Source organism: Pagrus pagrus, assembly GCF_965226575.1.
Source record: "Pagrus pagrus genome assembly, chromosome: 5".
NCBI classification, from domain to species: Eukaryota; Metazoa; Chordata; class Actinopteri; order Spariformes; family Sparidae; genus Pagrus; species Pagrus pagrus.
In genome coordinates, this window is record NC_140189.1 from 2,229,067 (window position 1) to 2,252,197 (window position 23,131).

Genomic DNA, 23,131 nt, shown 5'->3' on the forward strand with positions numbered 1-23,131 from the left:
AGGAACCTCAGAAACAGTTCTAAATTCTGACTTATATTTAGACTGCTTCTCTCCCATTGACCTCCACCAACTAACTTCGATGGTTTCTTCATCTAGACCAACAACTTGTCTCCTAGACCCCATCCCAACTAGGCTGCTGAAAGAAACTTTACCTTTAATTAGCACATCTTTACTAGAAATGATCAACCTGTCTCTATTAACAGGATACGTACCACAATCCTTTAAACTAGCTGTAATTAGACCGCTCCTTAAAAAGCCTAATCTTGATCCAGAAACTTTAGCCAACTATAGACCTATATCCAACCTCCCTTTCCTCTCCAAGATCCTTGAGAAAGCAGTCGCCAACCAGCTATGTGACTTTCTTCATAAAAATAGTTTATATGAGGATTTTCAATCAGGTTTTAGAGCACATCATAGCACAGAGACGGCACTGGTGAAAGTTACAAATGACCTCCTAATCGCTTCTGACAAAGGACTTGTCTCTGTCCTGGTCTTACTAGATCTTAGTGCTGCATTTGATACCATTGATCATCACATTCTACTACAGAGACTGGAACACTTAATTGGCATTAAAGGACCCGCATTAAACTGGTTTAAGTCCTATTTATCGGATCGATTTCAGTTTGTACATGTTAATGATGAGTCATCCCTGTATACCAAGGTTAGTCATGGTGTTCCTCAAGGCTCCGTGCTTGGACCCATACTATTCACCTTATATATGCTCCCTCTAGGAAATATAATTCGGAAACACTCCATAAACTTTCATTGTTATGCAGATGATACACAGTTATACCTATCAATAAAGCCAAATGAAACTAATCAGCTTACTAAACTCCATGCATGTCTCAAGGACATCAAGACCTGGATGACCTGCAATTTTCTGCTGTTAAACTCAGATAAAACCGAAGTTATAGTACTTGGTCCTAAACACCTTAGAGATGCATTATCTAATGATATAGCGAGTTTGGATGGCATTAACTTGGCCTCCAGCACCACCGTCAGGAATCTGGGAGTTATCTTTGATCAAGATATGTCCTTCAACTCCCACATAAAACAAATTTCAAGGTCTGCATTTTTTCATCTACGTAACATTGCAAAAATCAGGCCCATCCTGTCTCAAAAAGACGCAGAAAAGCTAGTCCATGCATTTGTTACTTCCAGACTGGACTATTGTAATTCTCTATTATCAGGCTGCCCTAACAAGTCTCTAAAGAGTCTCCAGCTGGTCCAGAATGCTGCAGCACGTGTACTGACAGGAACTAAGAAAAGAGATCATATTACTCCTGTACTGGCCTCTCTGCACTGGCTCCCTGTAAAATCAAGAATAGAGTTTAAAATCCTTCTCCTCACTTACAAAGCTGTTAATGGTCAGGCACCATCATATCTCCAGGAGCTCATATTACCCTATCACCCAACTAGAGCATTACGCTCCCAGAACGCAGGATTACTTGTAGTTCCTAAAGTCTCCAAAAGTAGAATGGGAGCCAGAGCCTTCAGTTATCAAGCTCCTCTTCTGTGGAACCATCTTCCTGTTTTGGTCCGGGAGGCGGACACCCTCTCTACCTTTAAGAGTAGACTTAAGACCTTCCTCTTCGATAGAGCTTATAGTTAGGGCTGACCAGCTCTTAGTTATGCTGCTATAGGCCTAGTCCGGGGGACAATGACACACTGAGCTTCTCTCTCCTCCCCTCTCCTCTCCTCTCCATCTGTATACATTATGCCTGTATACATGCCCCATCTCTGCATGTCACTGACTTGCTTCTTCCCCGGAGTCCTTGTGCTTTCTAGTCCTACAGGCTCCCTTGGATCCTGGCCGCGCCCGGGTCGTGGATCGTGGATGCGCCCACTGCTATGGCCCTGCCTGATCGTGGATGCGCCCACTGCTATGGCCCTGCCTGATCGTGGATGCGCCTACTGCTATGGCCCTGCCTGATCGTGGATGCACCTACTGCCATGACCCTGCCTGACACCCACCACTACTGTCGCTAATATTAGTCACATCTCTGTTACATACTTTCCACTACTATTATCGTACTGCATTGCTACATACCATCCTTGCCATTGATCATTACTACTGTTATCACTAGTAATCACATTTCCATGTGCATTTCATCATTATTGCTGTAATACATCTTTGTGTACTTTCACTCCTGTCAACCATCGCTTATAATTGAATACATTGTGATCTCGTTGATCTGCTCTGTACATGCGACATCTATTGCACGTCTGTCCGTCCTGGGAGAGGGATCCCTCCTCTGTGGCTCTCCCTGAGGTTTCTTCCGCATTTTTTCCCTGTTAAAAGGGCCTTTTTTGGGGCAAGTTTTTCCTCACTCGAATCGAGGGTCGAAGGACAGAGGGTGTCATCTCTGTACAGATTGTAAAGCCCTCTGAGGCAAACTGTGATTTGTGAATTTGGGCTATACAAATAAAATTTGATTTGATTTGATTTGATTATCTTGACAGGGAAGATATTCTAATGGCTGGAGTTGAGGCAATGGCTGAGGACCAAGCTTTGGATCCTTTGGAAGAAAGGTAAATGTTCATGACACATTTTATAGTACATTTAGATTTTTTAAATTTATAATCCTGTTTTTAAAGGCAGGGCAGATTTGTATTATTAATAGAAGCATGGAATTGCTGAGTGATTTTAGGGGAGATGGATTTTGCTCCATATTTGCTTTGTAGTAGAGGTACCAGTACTAGTCTTTACGTATAACATACATACTTGTGTTGTCTTTAGTTTCAAATCCATGGAACTTGCAATGGATGCTGTTATAGTAGATGAGGAACAAGCAAACAGCTTCCTCAACAGTTGTGTGAGTTGAAAACTTCTACGAATCTCCACATCTTGTAATCTACAATGTCTACTTCATTACACATTTATATTTATCTTTTTGTTTTTGTTTTTCGATTACAGAATTGAACTGGATGTAAATGGTTCAAATCCAACTGACAGTGATTACGTGCCACCTATCTGTGTACGGTATGTATCTCTCTGTAGTACATACTACGATAATCTGTTTGTTTCCTCAAGCTTTTTTTGCGGGGGGGGGGGGACGACTGTTATTACCAACAGTCCTGTTGGTAATGAGTTTCATCTGTATACACATTTTTATCCAGTCACACAGAGCTGCTGGTGGTTTACAGAGTGCGATTGATGCTCTACCCATTGTTGGGCTTGATGAATCTGTCGTTGACATTCAAAACCGCGATGATGAAACAGATGAAGACCCTGAAAACCCTGAGTCAGATGAGGAGAAAGACAATGATGTGCCCTCCTTCCCCGGTCCAGAGCAGGTCTCCGTTGAAGATGACCTAGTTGACCAGCCTGCATGTATCGCCTTCAACAGCAGCTTGGCAAGAATGGTCAATTTCCTCCAGCTTCCCATCAAGAAATGTCATTATAGGGACGGCGAGACGGGTACAGGATGTGATGCCACTCCACCGTTTCGGGTCAAATTCCAGAAAAGGGGAAGTGCTACCATTATCGAATGGGTGAGTTGACATTCCAAATGTTACCAATTTTGTTCTCTACACAAAATTAAACACAGAACACAGAGTTTACACTGGTCAGGTTAATCTTTGAATGACAAATAAAGGAAAAATGGGGCCCTGGAAGTCTCAGAATTTACAGAGGATCACAAAGAGCTAGAATGTAGCCTACAAAGAAATTTGAGTTTGAGCTTGAGATCTGACTTTGGATTTACTTGGCAGATAAGCTTCTAAATATGAATGTCATCTGGCTGCCGGACCCCAATAAACAATGAGCTGCTGCTTATATAGACATCAGATTAGATTTGCAAATAACACTTATTGGTAATTGTCCTGCTACAAATCACCCAACTCTTTCAATACTGACCTGCACATATCAGTTTGGGGACCCAGTGAAGAGTAGATGTTGGCGGGGGTCAGGCAGGTTACTTTAGGTTACTCAGTGGTGTTGCCCAGGTGTTGTTGATGAATGGAGGAGCAAACAGTTTTCGACTGTGCTTGAGCGATTTTTCTGTCAATTTCTTTATGTTGATAAATGAAAAGTATGTGGCTTCATTAAGAAATTAAATGACGATTATTATTTCAAACGCAAAGGAAGTTTTCGTTGGTTTATTGCTCGAGTACACGTCAAAACAAAACAATCAGCATCCAGTAGTGAACAAAGGAAAGGACTAGTCACTACAGATGGGAATCAAAATAAACTGATGCCTTTACATATTGTATTTCCTTATAATACATATTTGCTACTGTGTATTACTGCACCGTCACATAGTAAGTGCACAAGGAATTGAATTACTTTATATCTGTACAAATTTGAAATGAAAACATGATTATTTGATTTTATGGACTAAAGTGAATCTTGTGTTTTCTTTCTTTTCTAGTTTTGCATTCATGGGCATAAACTGTGGAAGTGGAACAGCCAGCCTGTCCTGAAGTATTCAATGCAAGGAGGGGACTTCATGGTCGCCACAAACAGAAACGATTGTTTCCCAGGTATTGCAAGCTATTACTCTATTCAACATATGTCTGTGTAACATGAGTGTATATCTAAAGTAAAAAATAAATGCTAATACACTTCCAGGACATGTAATGGCCCTAGTTTCAGCTGCAAAGGTCATAATATGCTTGCTTTATCTATTTCAGCTGATGGAAGGATGGACTCCCCAGGTAAGTCTTCTATTTATCAAATCTCTGATCTGTGTAAACACATTTGCTGCAAGCAAAAATGTTTTTCATGTGATAACAACACATTTATATCTACAGGCCACACCGCCCAGTACTGCACTTACACCACTATGGAAAATGAGTCTAAGGACATCATCAGTGTCGTCACTGTGGACAAGAGACAAACCAGCCGTAACAGTGTGATCATGGAGAAGCATGCCTTCATACAGACGTTTGACAGCCTTTTGGAGGACCTGAACATCACAGAGATTGTCACAGACGCACACATGCAGATTGCAGCACTGATGGGTGAGTATATTTATTACAAAAATTATTAGACACTTGCACGACTGGTACTTCTCATCTCTGAATAACAATAGCCAAAGTAATAACGATGTAATAATCAAATATTATGAACAAGCCTTACTACGTCTTTGTTTATTCCAGACCCTAAGAAAGGGAGATACAAAGACAAAGGTGTACTGCGTTCTTTGGATGTATGGCATGCAGCAAAAAATTTGACCAAGAAACTTCATGCGGTAAATATACTATAAGTGGATGCTACTGTTTATACTTTTTGTGAATAACACTGAAAAAAGATTTTTTGTTGTTGTCATTTTTCCTTTTTTGGTTCACAGGCTGGGATTGTAAAGGGTCATTCCATCCTACTTGTGTGGCTGAGGGACATCATCAACCAATTTTGGTACATTTGCCAGAAAGCCGAACATCGTGATATGTTCAATGTAAGTAGTGTTATTACATAAGACAATACAGTATATCAGGGAAGTGTTTTCTCTCTCTGTTGACATCATTGTGACAACACAACAACAATCCATGTTGAAATAATTGTTTTTCTATTTTCCTATGATTGCTACCCTACTTGCTTCTGGTGGTTGAGGAGTGTTTCTGTCACATGACAAATGTTTTTCTTCTCAAAATTGTATTTTGTTATAGGATATGTGGATGGGGGTGCTTTATCATGTCACAGGGAAGCATGAATGGACCCGTGGCAAATGTGACCATGGACCACTTGATGAGGCGACCCATGATAAAGAGCTCATGGTGCCAGGGTCTGCACCACATGAGGCTCTTCAACGAGTCATGTTCAACAGACGCTGGTTGAAGGATGTCGCCAAGTATCTGACCTTTCGGTAAATTAATAACATTGTCTTGTCTGTCAGAATATCTTTTCCATTCTTTTCATTAGCAGAACAGCTATAGTATCAATATGAAACCTGACGCATTACAAGGTAGCACAACAGGGAATCACAAAAATATTCTTCAAAAGTTTTAGCTTTGCTTTACATTACAGGTCAACTTCAGAACTTGAGAGTTTCCAGAATTGCATTCTCACATATGCTGGAAAAAGGTAATTTGATTTTGATTTGATTAATTCACTTGTTTTGTTATAAAGAACAGTTGAAATTATTGAGTTATCCTGGTCCCATACAAATGAAAAGAGATGTTTCAAGCGAGCCCTATGCCCAAGAGAATGGAATCCTTGCAGATTTTATTTGGTCTAACTCTTTTACCTCTATTGTCCCCCCCTCCCAAAATAAAACTATGTACATAATGCAAATTAAAAAAAATAATTCCTTTTCACTGTAAACTTTGAAAATAAATATTAAAATATATATTGTACATAAATAGTTTTTATTTTTGGATGTTATTTTTTGAGGTATTGTGGTTGTAAACAAAACAGTTGAAAATTTCAGCCTGGCACCCTAAATGGAGCTTCTTTGTAGCCTGTGTAGTTCGCAAAAGGGTCAGGGAATTTGGCTCGGATGTGAAGAATGCAGCAGCTCGGTTTCGGCCTCCGGTTCCCTCTTCCCAGACGCCCATGCTGCCAGATTGTAAATTGGCGGTAGGCAGCAAACCGAAACTCTCTGTTATCGGTGCCCACATCTTGGCTGTCCTCCAGAGCAAAGATGTCATTCCACGTCATCCTAACCAGACGCAGTGTACCCTCATCCAGACAGTACATCTCCAGGTGGGCACTCCTGCTCAGACACTGGTCCGGAGCCTGCCGACAGCACAAGTTCTCCTTTGGGTTGGCATGCGTCTGCAGTTCAGGCAGGTGCACCACGCAGGCTGACCTCTGTCTGGAACATGTGGTCCTGGTGTTTGTTGCCGGAACTCCAGGATGTCCAGCATCACCCCTGGTAGGCGGGTCACCACTGACTGGAGAATGACATCCCTCTCCTCCTGGCTCAGATGTTGTAAAGCCGTCTAGAAATTGATCAAGATAATGTTTACATTGCTAGATTCATATTTCAAGTCTGTGTGCTCTTCCACTCATTCATATCACATTCATGCTCTGGAAGAAGTGCTGGACCGCGACCTGCTACCTTCACCCCTTGAGCGTGTCTTTCCTCGACCTTCAGAGTGACCTCTTCCTTTTCCTCTCCCGCCTTTGCCTTTACCCCCTGGTCTCGCACTTTCCCATGACTCATCAGAGTCTGGGGCAGGCTGAGGCACATACTCCTCCTCTGAAGTTTCCTCCATGTGTACCACTCCTTCCAGAGTCCATTCCAAATCCTGAAACAAAAACAATGAGAACAATAAGAATAACTTTATTAATCCTCAAAGGGATGTTGTGATTTTATTTGATGTTATTTTTATTCTGATTCTACTTCGTGTAATACCAGTTATGACATATTGACATTTCAGTTTTTCTTGTATTCACTTTGTTATGGCGCAGACCTCAGTGGCACTGGCACATAACACTTGGCTTCAGACATTGAATCATACTATTGCTGTTACATGATAATGACTGCACACTTATGTCAGCTTGATAGCATGCTTTATCCAATGTTATAAATATTAGCTATGTTGGTAATTACCACAGTCAGAAATTAGCTGCAGCCAAAAAGCAAAATGCTCATAAAATACCATAACGTAAGTGGCAGGCACATTAGCTTCACTCATCAGGCACAAAACAATGCTTATCGCTAGAGTGGCTGGTGAAATTTGAACATTTAGTAACCATTTGGCCAGTGAAAGGTAGACTTACTTTACGTTACAACTTTCATTTTACTGAATGAATGCGCTAATGTTGTCAAAGAAATATACTAAAGGTACACTAAAATAAACATTGTTAGTTTACTTACTTCGTCGCTTGACATGATGCTGTTCGCAGTTGTAGGCTACCAACGTCGGTCTTGCGGTAAACAGTCACGTGAACAACGAGTAAATAAATAACGGTAGTGTCACAGCATCAGCTGCACTGCTGTGAAGAGTTCATGCGCGCTCCCGCACCGGCTTGGCCGTTCGCTGCAGTTACCCTAACGGCTGCAACGGCTGTCGTGTCACTATCGAATCTTATTTCCTGATCCTGCCCCATGTCCCTTTAACAGTATAGTAAGCATTTTCAACTATTTACATTAACATAATACATTGATTTAAATTTAATAAATTACAAAGCAATTCATGACGAAAGCAACACCCAAAATTTTACTAAACAACAACAAATAAATATTCTGATTACATTAACAAATTGCCTGTGGGTGTCCTGTGTGTGTGTCTGGGGAGTGGGGTCTTGACCAGAATAGCCTCTTACGCCCTTCCTTTTTTTCATAATTCACAATAATTCTCTCTCTAGAGCTATTGGCGCGTCTGGAAACGTTTTTCCCCAAACATCTCACACTAAGTGTCATCCAAGATCTCAATCCCTTCCGACACCACTCTGATGCCTTTGACAATGACCTCCTTTTGTCCAGCAATGACCTATTGTAAAAGAGACATTTTTTAGTCATTGCTGCATAAACCACCCCGTCTGATATTCAGTAAATCATGACTTACCAATCACCACTGTGAAATACATTGGCAGGTTGGCAATATGAATTTCATTTACCACTAATAATTGGTATGTGTGCAAGCTGTGTTGCTATGGAAACATGTACTATATGGTTACTGATACTGAATAACAAACATGTTGAACTATCTTCAGACATTCTCCGACAAACACAGACAGCCATGGCACACCAAACAAACATCTGTTTTTGTCTGTGGTGGAAACATCAACATACAATACATGAAGTAATTTACTCACTTCAGTGTAGCCAGATGATTGGAGCTGAAAGCCATATGATGGAGATCGTCGAGGTTTAAGGTGGCTGATTTTGATGGGAATGCCCATAGTCAAGGTTGGAATGATTGCCTCCATCCAGAGGACTACCTTTACTTCTGCTTCTCCCTGCAATTATAAACTTGACTGCATAAGCACCACCGATCACTGAACTGTAATGCCTGGAAAATGTATCTTTCACTTGACTGACTTTAATGTATGACATATACAAAAAATCTGTACAGTAACTTAACAAAGTGACTGTGCTTAATATCTGAAGAAAGAAATGCATTATTTTAATAATTCCATACCTCCTTTATATGCTGAGTGTCCTCATGGGTAGCGCCTCCCCACTTTCCCACGAAATATTTTTGGACTGGCTCCAATTAAGTGTACAGAGAAATTGGTCATAAAAAAGTACCATAAAAATCACAAGTAAGAATCAAGTTCTCTGTAGTATAATGTAGATGAAAAATAATAAAACGTTTTTTGGATAGTGTGTTCAGATGTATGTAATGTATTTTACAACATAGAGACTTAGTAAAACTATGTAGGTATGTGTAGGTGTTGTACCCTTAAACGGGGAAATAGTGGTGAGAGAGGAATGAGGAGATCCACACGCTACTCTGGCATTCACTCATCTGTATTGTATTATTTCAAGTAACACAAATTATACACATTTATGTTCAACCAGGAGCTCTTTCAACACCTTCAGTATCAGAACCACAGATACCTTTACAAACATGTATTTTTAACTTCTCTTAAATCATATTCTTATAAGTTATTACATGAGCAATGACTTTTGAAATATGTTCTTAAAAGTATTTTCTCTTCAACAACAAAGTAAACATTTTATCTTACTGCACAGACATTAACACAACAGTAGCTAGCTTAAATGACGAGGCTGAGAGCAGAACAGTTCAAGTTGGCCACGCAGTCTCCTGGGGCTAGCAAATACATTGTCGGAGTTAGCAAGAAACTCTCCTAACAATAAACCCGCATAAAACATATTTAACTCATAAAACTTCACAGTGACATGGCGAAGATTATTCCTAATATATTTTGTCAAGTTTACCGTGCTTCATGTACAGTAATTACCTTAAACGGGGAAATAGTGGTGAGAGAGGAATGAGGAGATCCACACGCTACTCTGGCATTCACTCATCTGAGGAAGCAGAGCGCGGTTCCCTCTACCGGAACCCCGAGGCATTACCAACAGATCACTGCACAATCGATCAACCTAGATTTCAGTTGTTACCAACAGATTACTGCATAATCGATCCGCCTGGACTTGAATTACTCTGTGATCAGTTACTCCTTCTGTCACATAACAACCCGTTACATACTCCCCCTCAAAATAGATGTTGTCCCCAACATCCTAACCTTTGACCTCTTGTGCAAATAAAGTTTTTTTTCAATACACACTCAATGCACAATGATTGAGCAACTCTGCTGACACATTTTGTCTTACATGGTGCAATATTACAGACTGGAACTCTTTTCATACATTCTGACACGTGAGTAAAAACTCAGTGTACTAGTTTCTGTCTCGGCCTCTCTTGACCCGCAGTGTCCATTTAGATGCATACTGTTTCAAAACAGTTCTTTCACAGTCCATTACTGCCTTATTAAAAGTTCTGTGTGTGCAGTATGTCCAACTAGGCAACAGTCTCTTTTAACACCGGTCCATGTGTGTGATGTGATGAATGTATATCTTATATGTAGCCACAGTCCATCTTATGTTCACCAGTCCATATGGATGTGGGTGCTGTATTCAATAGTCCATTGTGTTATGTGGTTTATGTGTAACATATGTGCATGTCTCTAATGCTGGAAGTGGTATGGCAGCACACTGTATGTCCATGGCATCCTATAGTTGGTATGCTGTTGTAGTGTCCTCAGGTTGTAACAGGCTGGTGAACCGAGTCTATCATATGTGAAAACCTTGGGCCGTCTGTGATGTCGCCTAGGCCGCTGCAGCTCCTCATCACTGGAAACACTTGGTGCATGTGAGGGAACATCAGCCTCCACAGGTGGGTCCTCAATGTAGTTTTCCTCCAGTTCTGGTAAGTTCTCCTGATTTGTCAGTCCTTATTCTTCCTCCTGCTCGGGTGGTACGTTTTCCTCAGACTGGATGCACTCAGGTTCTTGAGGTATGGTAGTACACACAGGAGTCACTGTTTCAGGTGAGCACAGCCTTGATTGCTGTGGTTGCACTGGATAATACTCATCATCATCTTCATTCTCTTCTTCTGACTTTTCCGTTTCCTGAACTTCCTTTACATTTCTTTTCTTCGCTCGTTGCTGCACTGGGGGTTCAAGTGGCAGGTGGTCGCATGGGAGGAGAAGGTTACGATGTAAAATTCTGGATCTCCCTTTTCCTTTCTCAGGTCTGAGTTCATACACAGGAATATCTTTACTCACTTGGCGCACAACTGTATGGACAGTATCCTCCCAGTGGTTTCTCAGTTTACCAGGACCGCCACGAGGTGTCAGAAAACACGATCACCGGGCTGTAACACTGAGCTTTTCACCTTACTGTCATAATGTCTCTTACTTCTCATGGCAGCCTTGTGAGCATTTTCTCTTGTGATTTCGTATGCTTCTTCCATTCCCTGTTTCCACTTTTCCATGTAGTTGTTATGATTACCATCTCCGTGTCCTGAGGTCAAGTTGAACAACATGTCGACTGGCAACCGTGGGGAGCGCCCATACAATAAGTGAAAGGGAGAGAAGCCTGTAACTTCAGATCGAGTACAATTATATGCATAGATCAGTTTGTTCAGTGAATCTTTCCAAGAAGTCTTTTGTTTCTCTGTGAGCGTCTTTAACATCTCAAGTAGAGTCCAGTTAAACCGCTCAACCTGCCCATTGCCTTGGGGGTGGTAGGGAGTAGATTTCGACCCAGCAACTCCACAGTACTTTTTCAGTTGTGTGAACAGTTGATTTTCGTATTCACCTCCCTGGTCATGATGAATTCTTGTTGGGAAGCCAAATCTCAATGCATAGTCGTTAAATATTTTGTCTGCAGCAGTTTTACCTGATTTGGAAGTCGTGGCATATGCCTGGGCAAAACGTGTAAAATGATCGATGATGACAAGAATATATTCATAACCACCCTTGCATTTATCGAGGTGCAAGAAATCAACAGAGACAAGCTCGAATGGTTGAGTGGTGACAATGTTCGTTAGTGGTGCTCTTGTCCCATAGCTTGGCTTTTTGTGTTTCAGGCACACACATCTCTTTGTGACATAGTCCTCTATCTCTCGTTGCATATAGGGCCAGTAAAACCGGTCCCGAATCAGTGATGTAGTCCTGTCTACTCCCTGATGGCCCATCTCATCAATGAGTTCCTTCAACACTGTGTTTTTATGTTTTTCCGGAAGCAACAACTGACTTTTGTTTACAGTTTTCCTGTACATCACTCCACTCTCATTAATCTCAAGCTTATCCAACTCTCTGAGGAGACATCTGATCTGTGAACTGAGCTGTTTTAGTTCTGGACCTGATGGTTATGTTCCTGCCCGTTTGTACTGAATCACGGGTCCAATGGCGGGATCATTCCTTTGATCATTTCTGATTTGTTCTGTTGTCAGTGGAACGGGAGGTGTGCCTTCATAGACTGCCGCACATTTGACTGAGACACCCATAGACCAAGACACGCTGGATTCTTCCTGATTTTCCACTGCTTGTGTAGCTGCTCCAATAACACCATATGAGACTTCTTCTGAACACTCTTCCATATATGTTTCCATATCTAGAGGCATTCTGGACAAGCTGTCTGCATCAATATTTTCCTTGCCAGGGCGGTATTCGATTGTGAAATGGTAATCTGTTCTGCCACCCACCGGCACCTTGTGGCATTCAGTTTGGCAGTGGATAGTACATAGGTAAGTGGGTTATTGTCACTGTACACTGTGAAGAATGGGGCGTAGTAAAGGTAATCTCGAAATTTCTCTGTGATCGCCCATTATAGAGCTAAGAATTCTAACTTGCCCGAATGGAGGTGATAGTTTTTCTCTGCTGCAGTTAGGGTACGAGAGCCATATGCAATCACACGGAGCCTTCCATTCTGTTTTTGATACAAGACAGCACCCAGTCCCTGGTTAGAAGCATCGGTGTGGAGAACAAAAGGCTGTGAAAACTCTGGGAAGCCTAGAACAGGAGGCTGAATGAACTGTTCCAGGGTTGACTGATGCACGGCCCTCCACTCTATGGGTGTACTAGATGGAAGTCCTCTGGTGTTCCGTTTTGTTTGCCACTTCCTATCTGTGTTTTGAGTTTCAATCTGTAAAGGTGCTTTAAGCAGGTCATACAGGGGGCTGGCGATACGTGAAAAGTCTTTGATATACTGCCTGTAATAGCTCAACAGTCCTAAGACAGCTCTTGACTCACCGACAGTACCTGGCTGTTTGTTTTTAAGGGCGGTGACTGCAGCAGTATCAGCTGGGTCCATCCTGCTTCCAGCAGCTGACACAATCCTCCCCAGGTACCGTACTTCTGCTTTAAACAGTTCACATTTTCGGGGTTTCAGTTTTATTCCGTGCTCCCTCAGTCGTCGTAGCACTCTCCTGACATCATTGACGTGATCTTCAACTGTTCTGCTGAACACAAGTACATCATCAAGATAAGGCACACATATTTCATCCCTTAAACCATCCAAACACTCCTCCATGCAGCGCTGGAACGCAGCTGGTGCGTTCATGAGGCCAAACGGGATTCGGATCCACTCATACAGGCCCCAGGTGGTCACAAAAGCTGTTAAATGCCTACTGTCCTTCGCCAAGAACCCCTGGTGGTATGCCTTACCCTGATCCAGTAGCGTGAAGAGTGCGTTTCCCCCCAGGTTGTCCATAATGTCCTGTACTCTGGGGATGGGGTGGCGGTCTGAGTGCGTTTTCCTGTTCAGTTCCCTGTAGTCAATACATAACCGCAGGGTGCCATCTTTTTTTTGTACACAGACGACAGGAAAAGAGTAGGAAGAAGCAGACTTTTCAACCCACCCTTGAGCTATTGAAATGTATGGGCTGTCGTCCTCCAAAGGTGTCGGTGTGTAGTATGTTGATAAAATAATTCTGCGGAGGCAAGGCTGAGTGAAAGATAGAGCAATCTTTATTGAAACAGATCTCAAGCCAGCGTCCGAACCAGAGTGTGGCCACTCCCTGGTATTCTCAAATCTCGGCAAAGTGATGCCCAAAATGCTTTGCCCTCTGCTCTATCAGAACTCCTCTCGGACCCTCAGTCTTAGGAGATCAACCAAATTCACCCCCGTTCTTTGGTGTGCGGGTCCTCTTGAGAGTCTGTTCATTTCCTCTAATTGTTCACTTTAGGGGAACTGAGGGCCCTTCTATCCTGTTGAGAAGGAATGGGTCTGCATAACACCTCTATAGAATATCTTTCAAGGGAATATGTTTGTGTGACCATATTGATGTTATCTGAAGTTGACCTGCTAGTTTCTCTATACTTAGATGGAAATGTTTGCATTAAATCAAACCTGAACCTCTGAACTGGTCAGTTCTCAGTGTGGACCTCTTCCTTTAGCTACTCTCTGACGCACACTACAGGCTAAGGAGTTGTTGCTCAGGACATGAGACCTTTATGTCGTCACCTTCCCACATATACTTTAAGGGAAGCATCTGGTCCTGTCCTGTCACTCAGAGCTCAGGAGGTATAAGAAAGACACAGACACGACATAATTCCCCCCTTCGAGACCCCTGAGGTCTCGAAAAAAGCATACGAACAAATTCGCAATAATTACCTTCGTTCATCTCCTGCCGTGGCTTGTCTGTTTTCAACAAAAATCCTCTTCCTCCTATTTTATTACTAATTCTAGAGTCCTATTTTTTGGACTGCAATTTAGGAGAAGCTAATTAACTAGGCTTTCGTTCAGGTCCTAAAGCACTTTATTTTAAGTTATTTTATGACTAGATTAATCCCTTCCTTGTCCTAATAAGGTCAAATTCGGCTAACCTTAGCCACACCTGTAGTCTTCCCTTCAGGTACACTCCTTTTCAGCAAACTCTGAAAAGTACCTTTTACACTTGTAATATTTGCTTATGGCTTCTCAGGTGTAGCGGTAAGGGCATCCCACAAATCAGCTGTTGCCCCCCATTTCAAAACACATACCCCTCTAAGGAGTATCAAAAAGAAATAGGAAACCTTACTAATCAACTACAGAGAAACCACGCCTTCAAGCCAATCCAGGCAAGTAAACCCCTTTGTAATTTACAATTACCAATTACCATTTATCCTCTAATTGAATGACCATTGTTGGGACCCACAGATTAAGTCATTCATTGTGGATTTCAAAATGGACTCTGAACTGAACTCAGTGTCCCAGAATTCCCCATTCTTCACACCTAGGTGCAAAATTCAGCTTTGAGCTACTATTGGTCAGGGTGACAGACCCCCCTCTGATCAGAGAGTCAAAACTCCAGCGCCTTCCTTGTTCTCTCTCTTCTCCTCACGCCTCTCTTCTCCTCCAACTTCTTATCCTCAAGGGCTCCTCTCCATCTCCCCCCCCACGGGGCTGCCTGCCCTCAAGATCTCTTCTGGGCCTAACAGCTGCGGAGAGCTGCAAGCTTCATTTGCAGCAGGCCCAAAGAACTTCTCCTCACTGCAGCGACACGAGGTCCTGCCAGTATTCCTGATCAGTTAGCACCAGCAGCTGCGACGCAAAGCTTGCCAGCTAACTTCACAATCTGAGGAACATCAAGCAAGTTAGCACTGAGCTGCTATCCCTGCAAAGGAAAGGAGCGAACCGTTTCCTCCTCTGCCGACTTTCATCAGTCCTTGCACAGCAAGAACAGCATTCAACATTGGAATCCCAACGTTCTCCTGCAACCACCAGCACCTTTTCTTCAAAGACTGGTAACTTTGAACTGGGCTTAGATAGCATAGCATAGCACGGCTAAGCACAGGACTTTAAACTCTGGTTGATGTAATGCATATGTGTTCAATTTATGTGTGTCCACTGTTTGAGTGTTATTGTGATCTCAGGTCAGGTTATTGGTAGTTTGCTTTCCTAGATGGCTAATTCGACGTTAGTCGAATGATGCTTCACACAGACTCAGGGTCTTTGCATGCAACTAACCATCTTCTATAACCTGGCATCACGTCACACACACACACACACACACACACACACACAGTCCTTGAGCCTGGAGCATATCACACCCACATGCGAGATCAGTGACCACCATTGTTTCTTTGTTCTGCCAGACACACACTCACACACACACATACACATACACATACACATACACACACACCTGTATAAAGTACATGTTAGTTAGTGTGTTTTCATCTTTGTGTTGAATAAAAGACTTTTTAACCCACATGTTGTCTATTTAATATTGTACAAGAGTGAATGTTGCCAACCTCTACTCTGTCAATAACTACAACCAATATTACCATAACAGCTAGTAATGGTCGAAGGATTTTGGAGCTCTTAAGTTAATTATTAATCAGAGTTACAAACAGTTTAGTACCTTTTCTGAGACTGATTTGGTGAATTGGCTATATTTTCCCTTCTTCAAGGGTGGTGCCCCAAGGTGATCGAATGTAAATTGGATCTTATTAGTAATCAGAATTAATAATTGTCCCTGATAATCATTAATTATTATTGATAGCAAAATTTAACCCAAAACTCTTGCATTAAGCACTACATTATGGTGCCTCGTGTGATGTGAGCACAACACCATATGCCAATTGGCCATTGAACTCTAAAACTTTCACAAGTTTTATTATCAAATATTAAAAAATATATGCATTGCTATGCGACAGTATAAAGAGTAAACCTAATTTAGCTAGTATATTATTAGGATCATGCTCATTCCTTGGTTCATTTGCAATTATCACAAGATTACAATGTAATACAACAATTTCCACAGCATAACATATGAATATACAGATATATGGAAACATAAAAATGTCTAATTCTACATAACATAGCCAATATATCATCTCGTTTTTCAGCGGCGCTGCCATTTAAGATGACACATTATTTGTAACACTCTGAATCAATGCATTCTCTCTCTCAGTCCTTTGGTCTCCTCCTGTCCAGGGCCCACAACCTTTCTCCACTGTCCATGTTCAAGTCTCTGAGTCCATTCACTGTCCATGCTTGGGTCCCTGGACAGGTTAACCTCTCCGTGGTCCTCCTGAGAAGAGAGAAAACACCAACCAGTATCTTTGCAAACAAAAACCATTCAATCACATATGTATTGAGTACAGGGTTCATAATTTTCCCTTCTTCTTCTTATTATTTTTTTTACTGAGTTTTAGATCAGGCGTGTCCAAAATCTGATTCCAAGATCAGAAATAGCTCTCAAATAATCTTCCACTTATTTCTATTCTGCTTTGTATGACATGGCATGTATGTCTGCTCATATACCCCTGTCATGTCATACCAATCTCCTAATGTAGCCTACAATAAACCCCTAATAACAGCAATGCAACACTATTTTCTTTAATATCATACATTTTCAAACTTCTAATTTCTAATTTCAAATTTCAATTTGCATCCATTCCCCCCTTTGTCCAAACTGATTCCCATTCAAAGTTTGGACACCTCTGCTCCAGGCAACGCTACTGCTGTCCATTTGTCGTTGTCAATAACTACACAACTGTTATTCCATCGAGTAACATTGATCCAGTAAAACACAACCAAACAAAATAGGTAAAACTCCAACAAACTAATAGATAAATGAAGGTTAAAATGACATAACCAAATATCCTCCAGATGAATAATAGGATATAACAAGGTTAAACATTCAAATTGGGTATATATCAATCATATCGCCTTGTATCTTTTCGTCCTCCTCTTTCTGATCATTCCTATCTAACAGTAGTCTTTAATACAAATGAACAGTCATCTTCCCCTGATGCTCCAGTGCCTTCAAAATCTTGGTCCTGGGGTGTTAGGGTTTCTTCTCGTGGTGCTTTGACACAGTGTGATAAGTGATACCACATCAGCAACCTTTTGATCAGGGGTCCGTTTCACAAAGCAGGTTTAGTGAAAACTCTGAGTCTGTTAACCCTGAAATGAGGGAAACTCTGAGTTTTCCGTTTCACAAAGGGAGGTAACTCAAACCAGAGAAAGAGGGGTAACTCTAGCCTGTTTCACAGAGAGAGGTAACTTAAGCTCTCGGTCAGTTACCATGGTAACATACTCTATGAACCTAACCTGGTCGGGACCAGGTTTTTCTCAACAAACCTCAAGTTTCTCTCTGTCTCCGCCCTCTTTCAGCCACACACGGTATTTGATTTCCTCATTCATTCAGTCAGCAGGCGAGTTTTGGCGTAATATAGTTCTGCCGTCTGTTTTTTGAGAAAATCATTGCAAAAATCAGTCAGTAGGCGACATTAGAAGTTATATTAGGTGGCGACTATTTTCACTACCATGGCATGTCCTTTTGATAATGATCCCGTGGATGAAGGTGCAGCATTACTGCGCAGAGAATTAAATATTCGTCGGGAGATGATTATCAGACCGAGCATAGATGTTCTTACATTTCCAGACAATTATCTTTTTGAGCGGTACCGTTTCATGTCACAGTCCATCATTTACATACACAACCTAATCCGTCCTTACATTTCCAACATTACCAAACGAAGCCATGCTCTCACATCCCAGCAGATATTGTGTGTTGCGCTGCGTTTTTTTTTTTTTTTTGAATAGGGAGTTTTTTTATACAACGTCGGAGATGCAGAGCACTTGAGCAAGGCAACTGTATGCAGAGCGGTCAGAAAAGTGTGCCTCGCCCTGAAACGCCCAGTGGGGTGAAAAACGTAGCCCTCCTCTTCCCCGTTGCCATGGTGACTTGTCGAATCGAGGCTCCATTGATGCTGTCTTTTTATACTTGTGGCGCACGCGCTTAACTCCAGGTGAAACTACTCCGAGTTGATCAAACTAACTCTAATCAGCTGTTCTGGAACCGAAAACTCCGAGTTTCCTATCTCAGAGTAGATCAACTCAGAGTTCAAGGTTGGACTCAGAGTTTGTTGAACCTGCTTTGTGAAACGGACCCCTGGATTACTGTCCCAGTGCTGCAAACAACTTCAGTTGGTCTCTGTATTCATTAAACCAATTTCTTCTGAATCCCTTATCTCCAGGTTTCACTCCCTCTTTTTCTTTTTATTTATTTTTATTTATTTTTATTCTCATGGATCTCTAGCACCTCCTCCTGCCTTTCTTGGCAGAGACATACGTGAATATACAATTTAGATTAGTCAAATTTTAAATGTTCACCTCCATTTAATCTTCTAAAGGGATAGACTCGGACCCTTTCCACTTATACACAAACACGGTGTAGGCATCCGTCTGCCTGTGGCCAATTCATGAAGCGTCATATGCAAGTCTCTGAGTTTGCTCTAGCGACACCAATCATTGCAAGTGGAAACGCTGCTACCCAATTTAGACCTGTGTGTTGGCAAATTTTGACAATGCGTTTTTCCCCAGAACACCATAATTTTTTCCTTTCGCAAATACCTTGGCTTTGAGGGTGATAGATCGCTCCTAAACGTTGTTGAATTCCTAATTTTTGTAGGATTAATTTCACCGTTCTCTCCAATTATCTGAGGATGTGTGATCTAAAAGTCCCCATCGACTTATGACCTCATGACATAAGAACTTGACAACAGTCTGAGCATCCTTCCGCTTAGTAAGACAGTCGTGAAAATCTGTCAACAACTAGCATTTATCTCTTACCTCCAATTGGTTTTTCATATCAACAAAGTCCCTAACTAGCTCACACATGGGACCTTCTGGAGTCAGAATGTTACCAGCAGAGACCTTCACACCTCTCCTCACAATGTTTATCAAACAGATTGTACATCTGCCTATGACATGATCAATTTGTTCAAGAAGATATGGTGCCCAAAAACCACTTCCCCCCTTGCAACATAGGCTTGCCCATGTGCCTCCTGAATCAACAGACTCAGTAGGGCTGAGGGTACCCCAACATGACTGCGGCCTGTATTGTCTCCTTCTTCCTGTTATCAATCAACTGTATTTGGTTGAGTTTCCTGAGGGTTTCCTGGTCTTGTTCTCTCTGAGCATGTTCCTTCTTTCGATATAGCTCAACCTGGTGTGCTATATGATCAGTGTAGATGCTCTTCGTCATGCTCCCAAGTCCAACCACTTCTGCTAATTTGCTTCTCACCGGTATGGGCAGCCCTTCCTGCAGCTTAGCTCGCAGGATTGACTCCTCCATCCGGTTCAAATCCGGATCATTTCCTGTGACATTTCTCCACATTTGGTGAGCTCTCGCCACATAAGCTCTTGGGTTCTCATGTTGCCCCCCAATGACTCAATGAAAATGTTGTCTGGATGCACATTGGTGGTATATGTTTCCCTCAGTGCTTTCCACATCTGCCCTCTAAATGCCGCAAACAAGTCGGCGTCATTGACGGCCGTTGCCACAAATCGATTCAGTCCTGCTTTCACCAAAATCTCTTCCATGGCTGGGACTCCAAGGAGATTAGCTAGCAGTCTCTTGATATCTCCCATAGCAGGCTGTGTTCCTACCAAAATTTCCTCCAACTTGGAAATCCATGGATGTGCTCCATCCTGAAGAATTGGCAACTTTTCAAGGATGTGTGACATATCTGTATTCTTCCACGGCTTATACTCCAAACTCTGTCCTCGCACTATCACTGGAAACATCTTACCAGTTTTATCCTTCTTTCCACTGCGCCGGTTGTACCTTGGAGTGCTTTCTCCACAAGTTGTTATCACCTTCCCTGATTCCACTATTTGCTCTGAATTGTCCACCATGTGGTAACTGCCCTTTTGGCTGACCACAGGGAGCTGAGGATACACGTCGGAGAACTTAACCTCCCTCTCGTAAGGTGGGGGACGTTTTACTGGGCCAGTATGCAGAAAAGGTGTGTTAGCCTCCGCTAGCAACTTCCCAGTAACCTCCAAAGTTCTCCCTAATTCCTCCGCAAGCTTCTCCTTCTTTTCTTTAGATATCTTTTTTTTTTTGTCATTTAAGTTTTTATTCAATATTTTATGCCAACATCATACAAAAGACATCGGACTTCAACACAAACATCACCATAGTAAACAAAAATATACAGAAAAAAGATAAAGAAAGAGAGAAAAAACAAAAAACAAAAACACAAATCACATCCCATAAACAGCGCAGCACATCTCCCAGCACTAAACACCATGATCACCGAAAAAAAAAAAAATATATATATATATATATACACAGTATATATATATATATATATATATATATATATATATATATATATGTATATATATGTATATGATGATATACCCATATACAAGTGGTCAACCACTCATGGGATTCAGGTACCTATTCCCCTCTTATATGATTCAGAAAATGACCCCAGACCTGGTAAAATTTCCCTTTGTTATCATTTAACCTTGCTATCATCAATTCATAGGAGGCATTATCTGTCATCATCTTAACCCAGTCAGTAAATTCTGGTCGAGTCTGACTCTTCCAGTGGCGAAGTATGATCCTAGCTGCAGTAATAAAGCCTGTTACTGCTAAACCAAATTCTGCTTTTGATATTCCTGGTGGTGACCTTGACTTATCTCCCAGTAGACAGAGTTGGGGGGATTCAGGTAGAGTTTTTCCCAGCCATTCTGCCAATTTTCCTATAACTTTTTTCCAGAAAGGGAAAATCAAAGAGCACTCCCACAGTAAGTGTAAGAAGGTTCCTTCCTGAGAATTACACTTCCAACACAGGTTGTTTTGTATCAATCCCATTTTATGGAGCCTTACTGGTGTATAATAATACCTGTGAATAATTTTATAATGTGTGAATTTGCCTCGGACGTCCCTGATGGACATCCCTGTGTTTACTATTATGTTTTCCCATACATCTTCCTCAATGTTGCAATTCAAATCTCTTTGCCAAATTAGCCTTAAATTATTATATTTCCCACACTGGGCATCGAGAACCATATTATAGAGAACTGAGGCTGAGTGAGCAGAACTGGGCAGCTGAAAATAGAATCTAATCACATTCTCCCCATTGCCTGGTTTAATGCCTGAGGTTGTAACACAGTTTCTTAGTTGTAGGTACCGCCAAAAATCCCCTTTCCCTTTCTGGCTGAAATGTGTACTAATTTCTTGAAAGGACAGAAACACCCCATCTCTATACAAGTCCCCAATCTTATTCAGGTTCCCCTTCAGCCAGGACTTCCACAGGAAAGGTTTCTTGTCTATTTTTATAGACGGATTATTCCAGATAGAGGAATACTCTTGTTTGTATTGGGATATCCTGAGCATCTTGTGTAACTTTGCCCACACTGCTCTGGAATGTTGCAGTATTGGATTACTCTCATCACCAGTCAGATTTCCCCCAGCATTTTGTGATAAGGTTTCAATTGGTTTGAATGGGGCTGTGATTTCCTTTTCTATTTGTGTCCATCCAAGGTGTGAGCCACAACTGGCCCAGTGCTTGGCTAACTTAACCATTTCGAATGCTATGTTATAAAGTTCCACATTGGGTAAGGCTAAGCCTCCCTTTCTTTTTGATTCATAAAGTTTTTGCATGGTGATTCTGGGTTTCTTCCCATTCCATAGATATTCCTTAATTATCTGATCATACTGCTTAAAGATCCCAGCAGGGATTGTCACAGGTACCATCATTGATATGTAGTTAAACTTAGGGGCAATCATCATTTTAATTGTATTGATTTTCCCCATAAGTGTAAGATCTATTAATTTCCATCTATCTAAGTCATTTTTTATTTTCTGAAGCAATGGGGTCATATTAAGTTGTATGATATTACTCATGTCAGAAGTCAGTCTTATACCGAGATACTTCATCCCTGATGAAATCCATTTAAATCGTGCACTAACTGCTGCTGGATGGCATCCCCTAGACACCGGCATAACCTCCGATTTGTGCCAATTGATTTTATAGCCAGAAATTTGTGAAAACTTTTCAATTATGTCTAGAAGAATAGGGGCTGATGAATTTGGGTCTGCAGAGAGCCAGAGGATGTCATCCGCATATAGAAACAATTTATGTTCTCTACCACCTGCCTTCACTCCTGTAATTCCTGCCTCCGCCCTTATTGTGATTGCCAGAGGTTCAAGGAATAAAATAAACAATAAAGGTGATAACGGATCTCCTTGCTTCGTTCCCCGTGAGAGCTGAAAAAATGGGGACATTTGTCCATTGGTGAGGACTGACGCTCTCGGTGTTGTATAAATCAGTTTTACCCAGTTGACAAATCCTGACCCAAAACCAAAAGCTTCCAATACATGTATTAAAAAACCCCACTCCACCCTATCAAATGCCTTCTCCGCATCGAGGGAGAAGGCTGCTACTGGTGTACTTTCTTGACGGCTCTTCCACATAAGGTGGAGCAATCGTCTAAGATTGTCTGAGGATGATCTCCCTTTCACAAATCCT

General features: G+C 41.7%; 1 protein-coding gene and 1 long non-coding RNA gene across 2 annotated transcripts; both read left to right on the top strand.

Annotated features, from left to right (window-relative positions):
- Nucleotides 1–2,475: 2,475 nt before the first annotated feature.
- LOC311257352 lies at nucleotides 2,476–3,370 on the top strand. Its single transcript, XR_014622610.1, has 4 exons — nucleotides 2,476–2,532; nucleotides 2,741–2,816; nucleotides 2,918–2,983; nucleotides 3,121–3,370. It is a non-coding gene; the product is annotated as an uncharacterized lncRNA (long non-coding RNA).
- Nucleotides 3,371–3,470: 100 nt separating this feature from the next.
- On the top strand, nucleotides 3,471–6,514 carry LOC311257299 (uncharacterized protein). The gene is made up of 9 exons (XM_084352842.1): nucleotides 3,471–3,495; nucleotides 4,374–4,485; nucleotides 4,636–4,659; nucleotides 4,756–4,965; nucleotides 5,104–5,195; nucleotides 5,295–5,399; nucleotides 5,611–5,807; nucleotides 5,969–6,025; nucleotides 6,402–6,514. The coding sequence occupies exons 2-9, from the start codon at nucleotides 4,434–4,436 to the stop codon at nucleotides 6,511–6,513; spliced, it is 849 nt and encodes a 282-aa protein (XP_084208968.1). The 5' UTR covers nucleotides 3,471–3,495; nucleotides 4,374–4,433; the 3' UTR covers nucleotide 6,514.
- The last annotated feature ends 16,617 nt before the right edge of the window (nucleotides 6,515–23,131 follow it).

Bases quoted from the DNA above. Each gene is read 5' to 3' on its own strand.
- LOC311257299 (XM_084352842.1), top strand. From the start codon at position 4,434: ATGCAAGGAGGGGACTTCATGGTCGCCACAAACAGAAACGATTGTTTC. The intron at 4,966-5,103 runs GTGAGTATATTT...TGTTTATTCCAG, and splicing joins GCAGATTGCAGCACTGATGG to ACCCTAAGAAAGGGAGATAC. The intron at 5,196-5,294 runs GTAAATATACTA...TTTGGTTCACAG, and splicing joins TGACCAAGAAACTTCATGCG to GCTGGGATTGTAAAGGGTCA.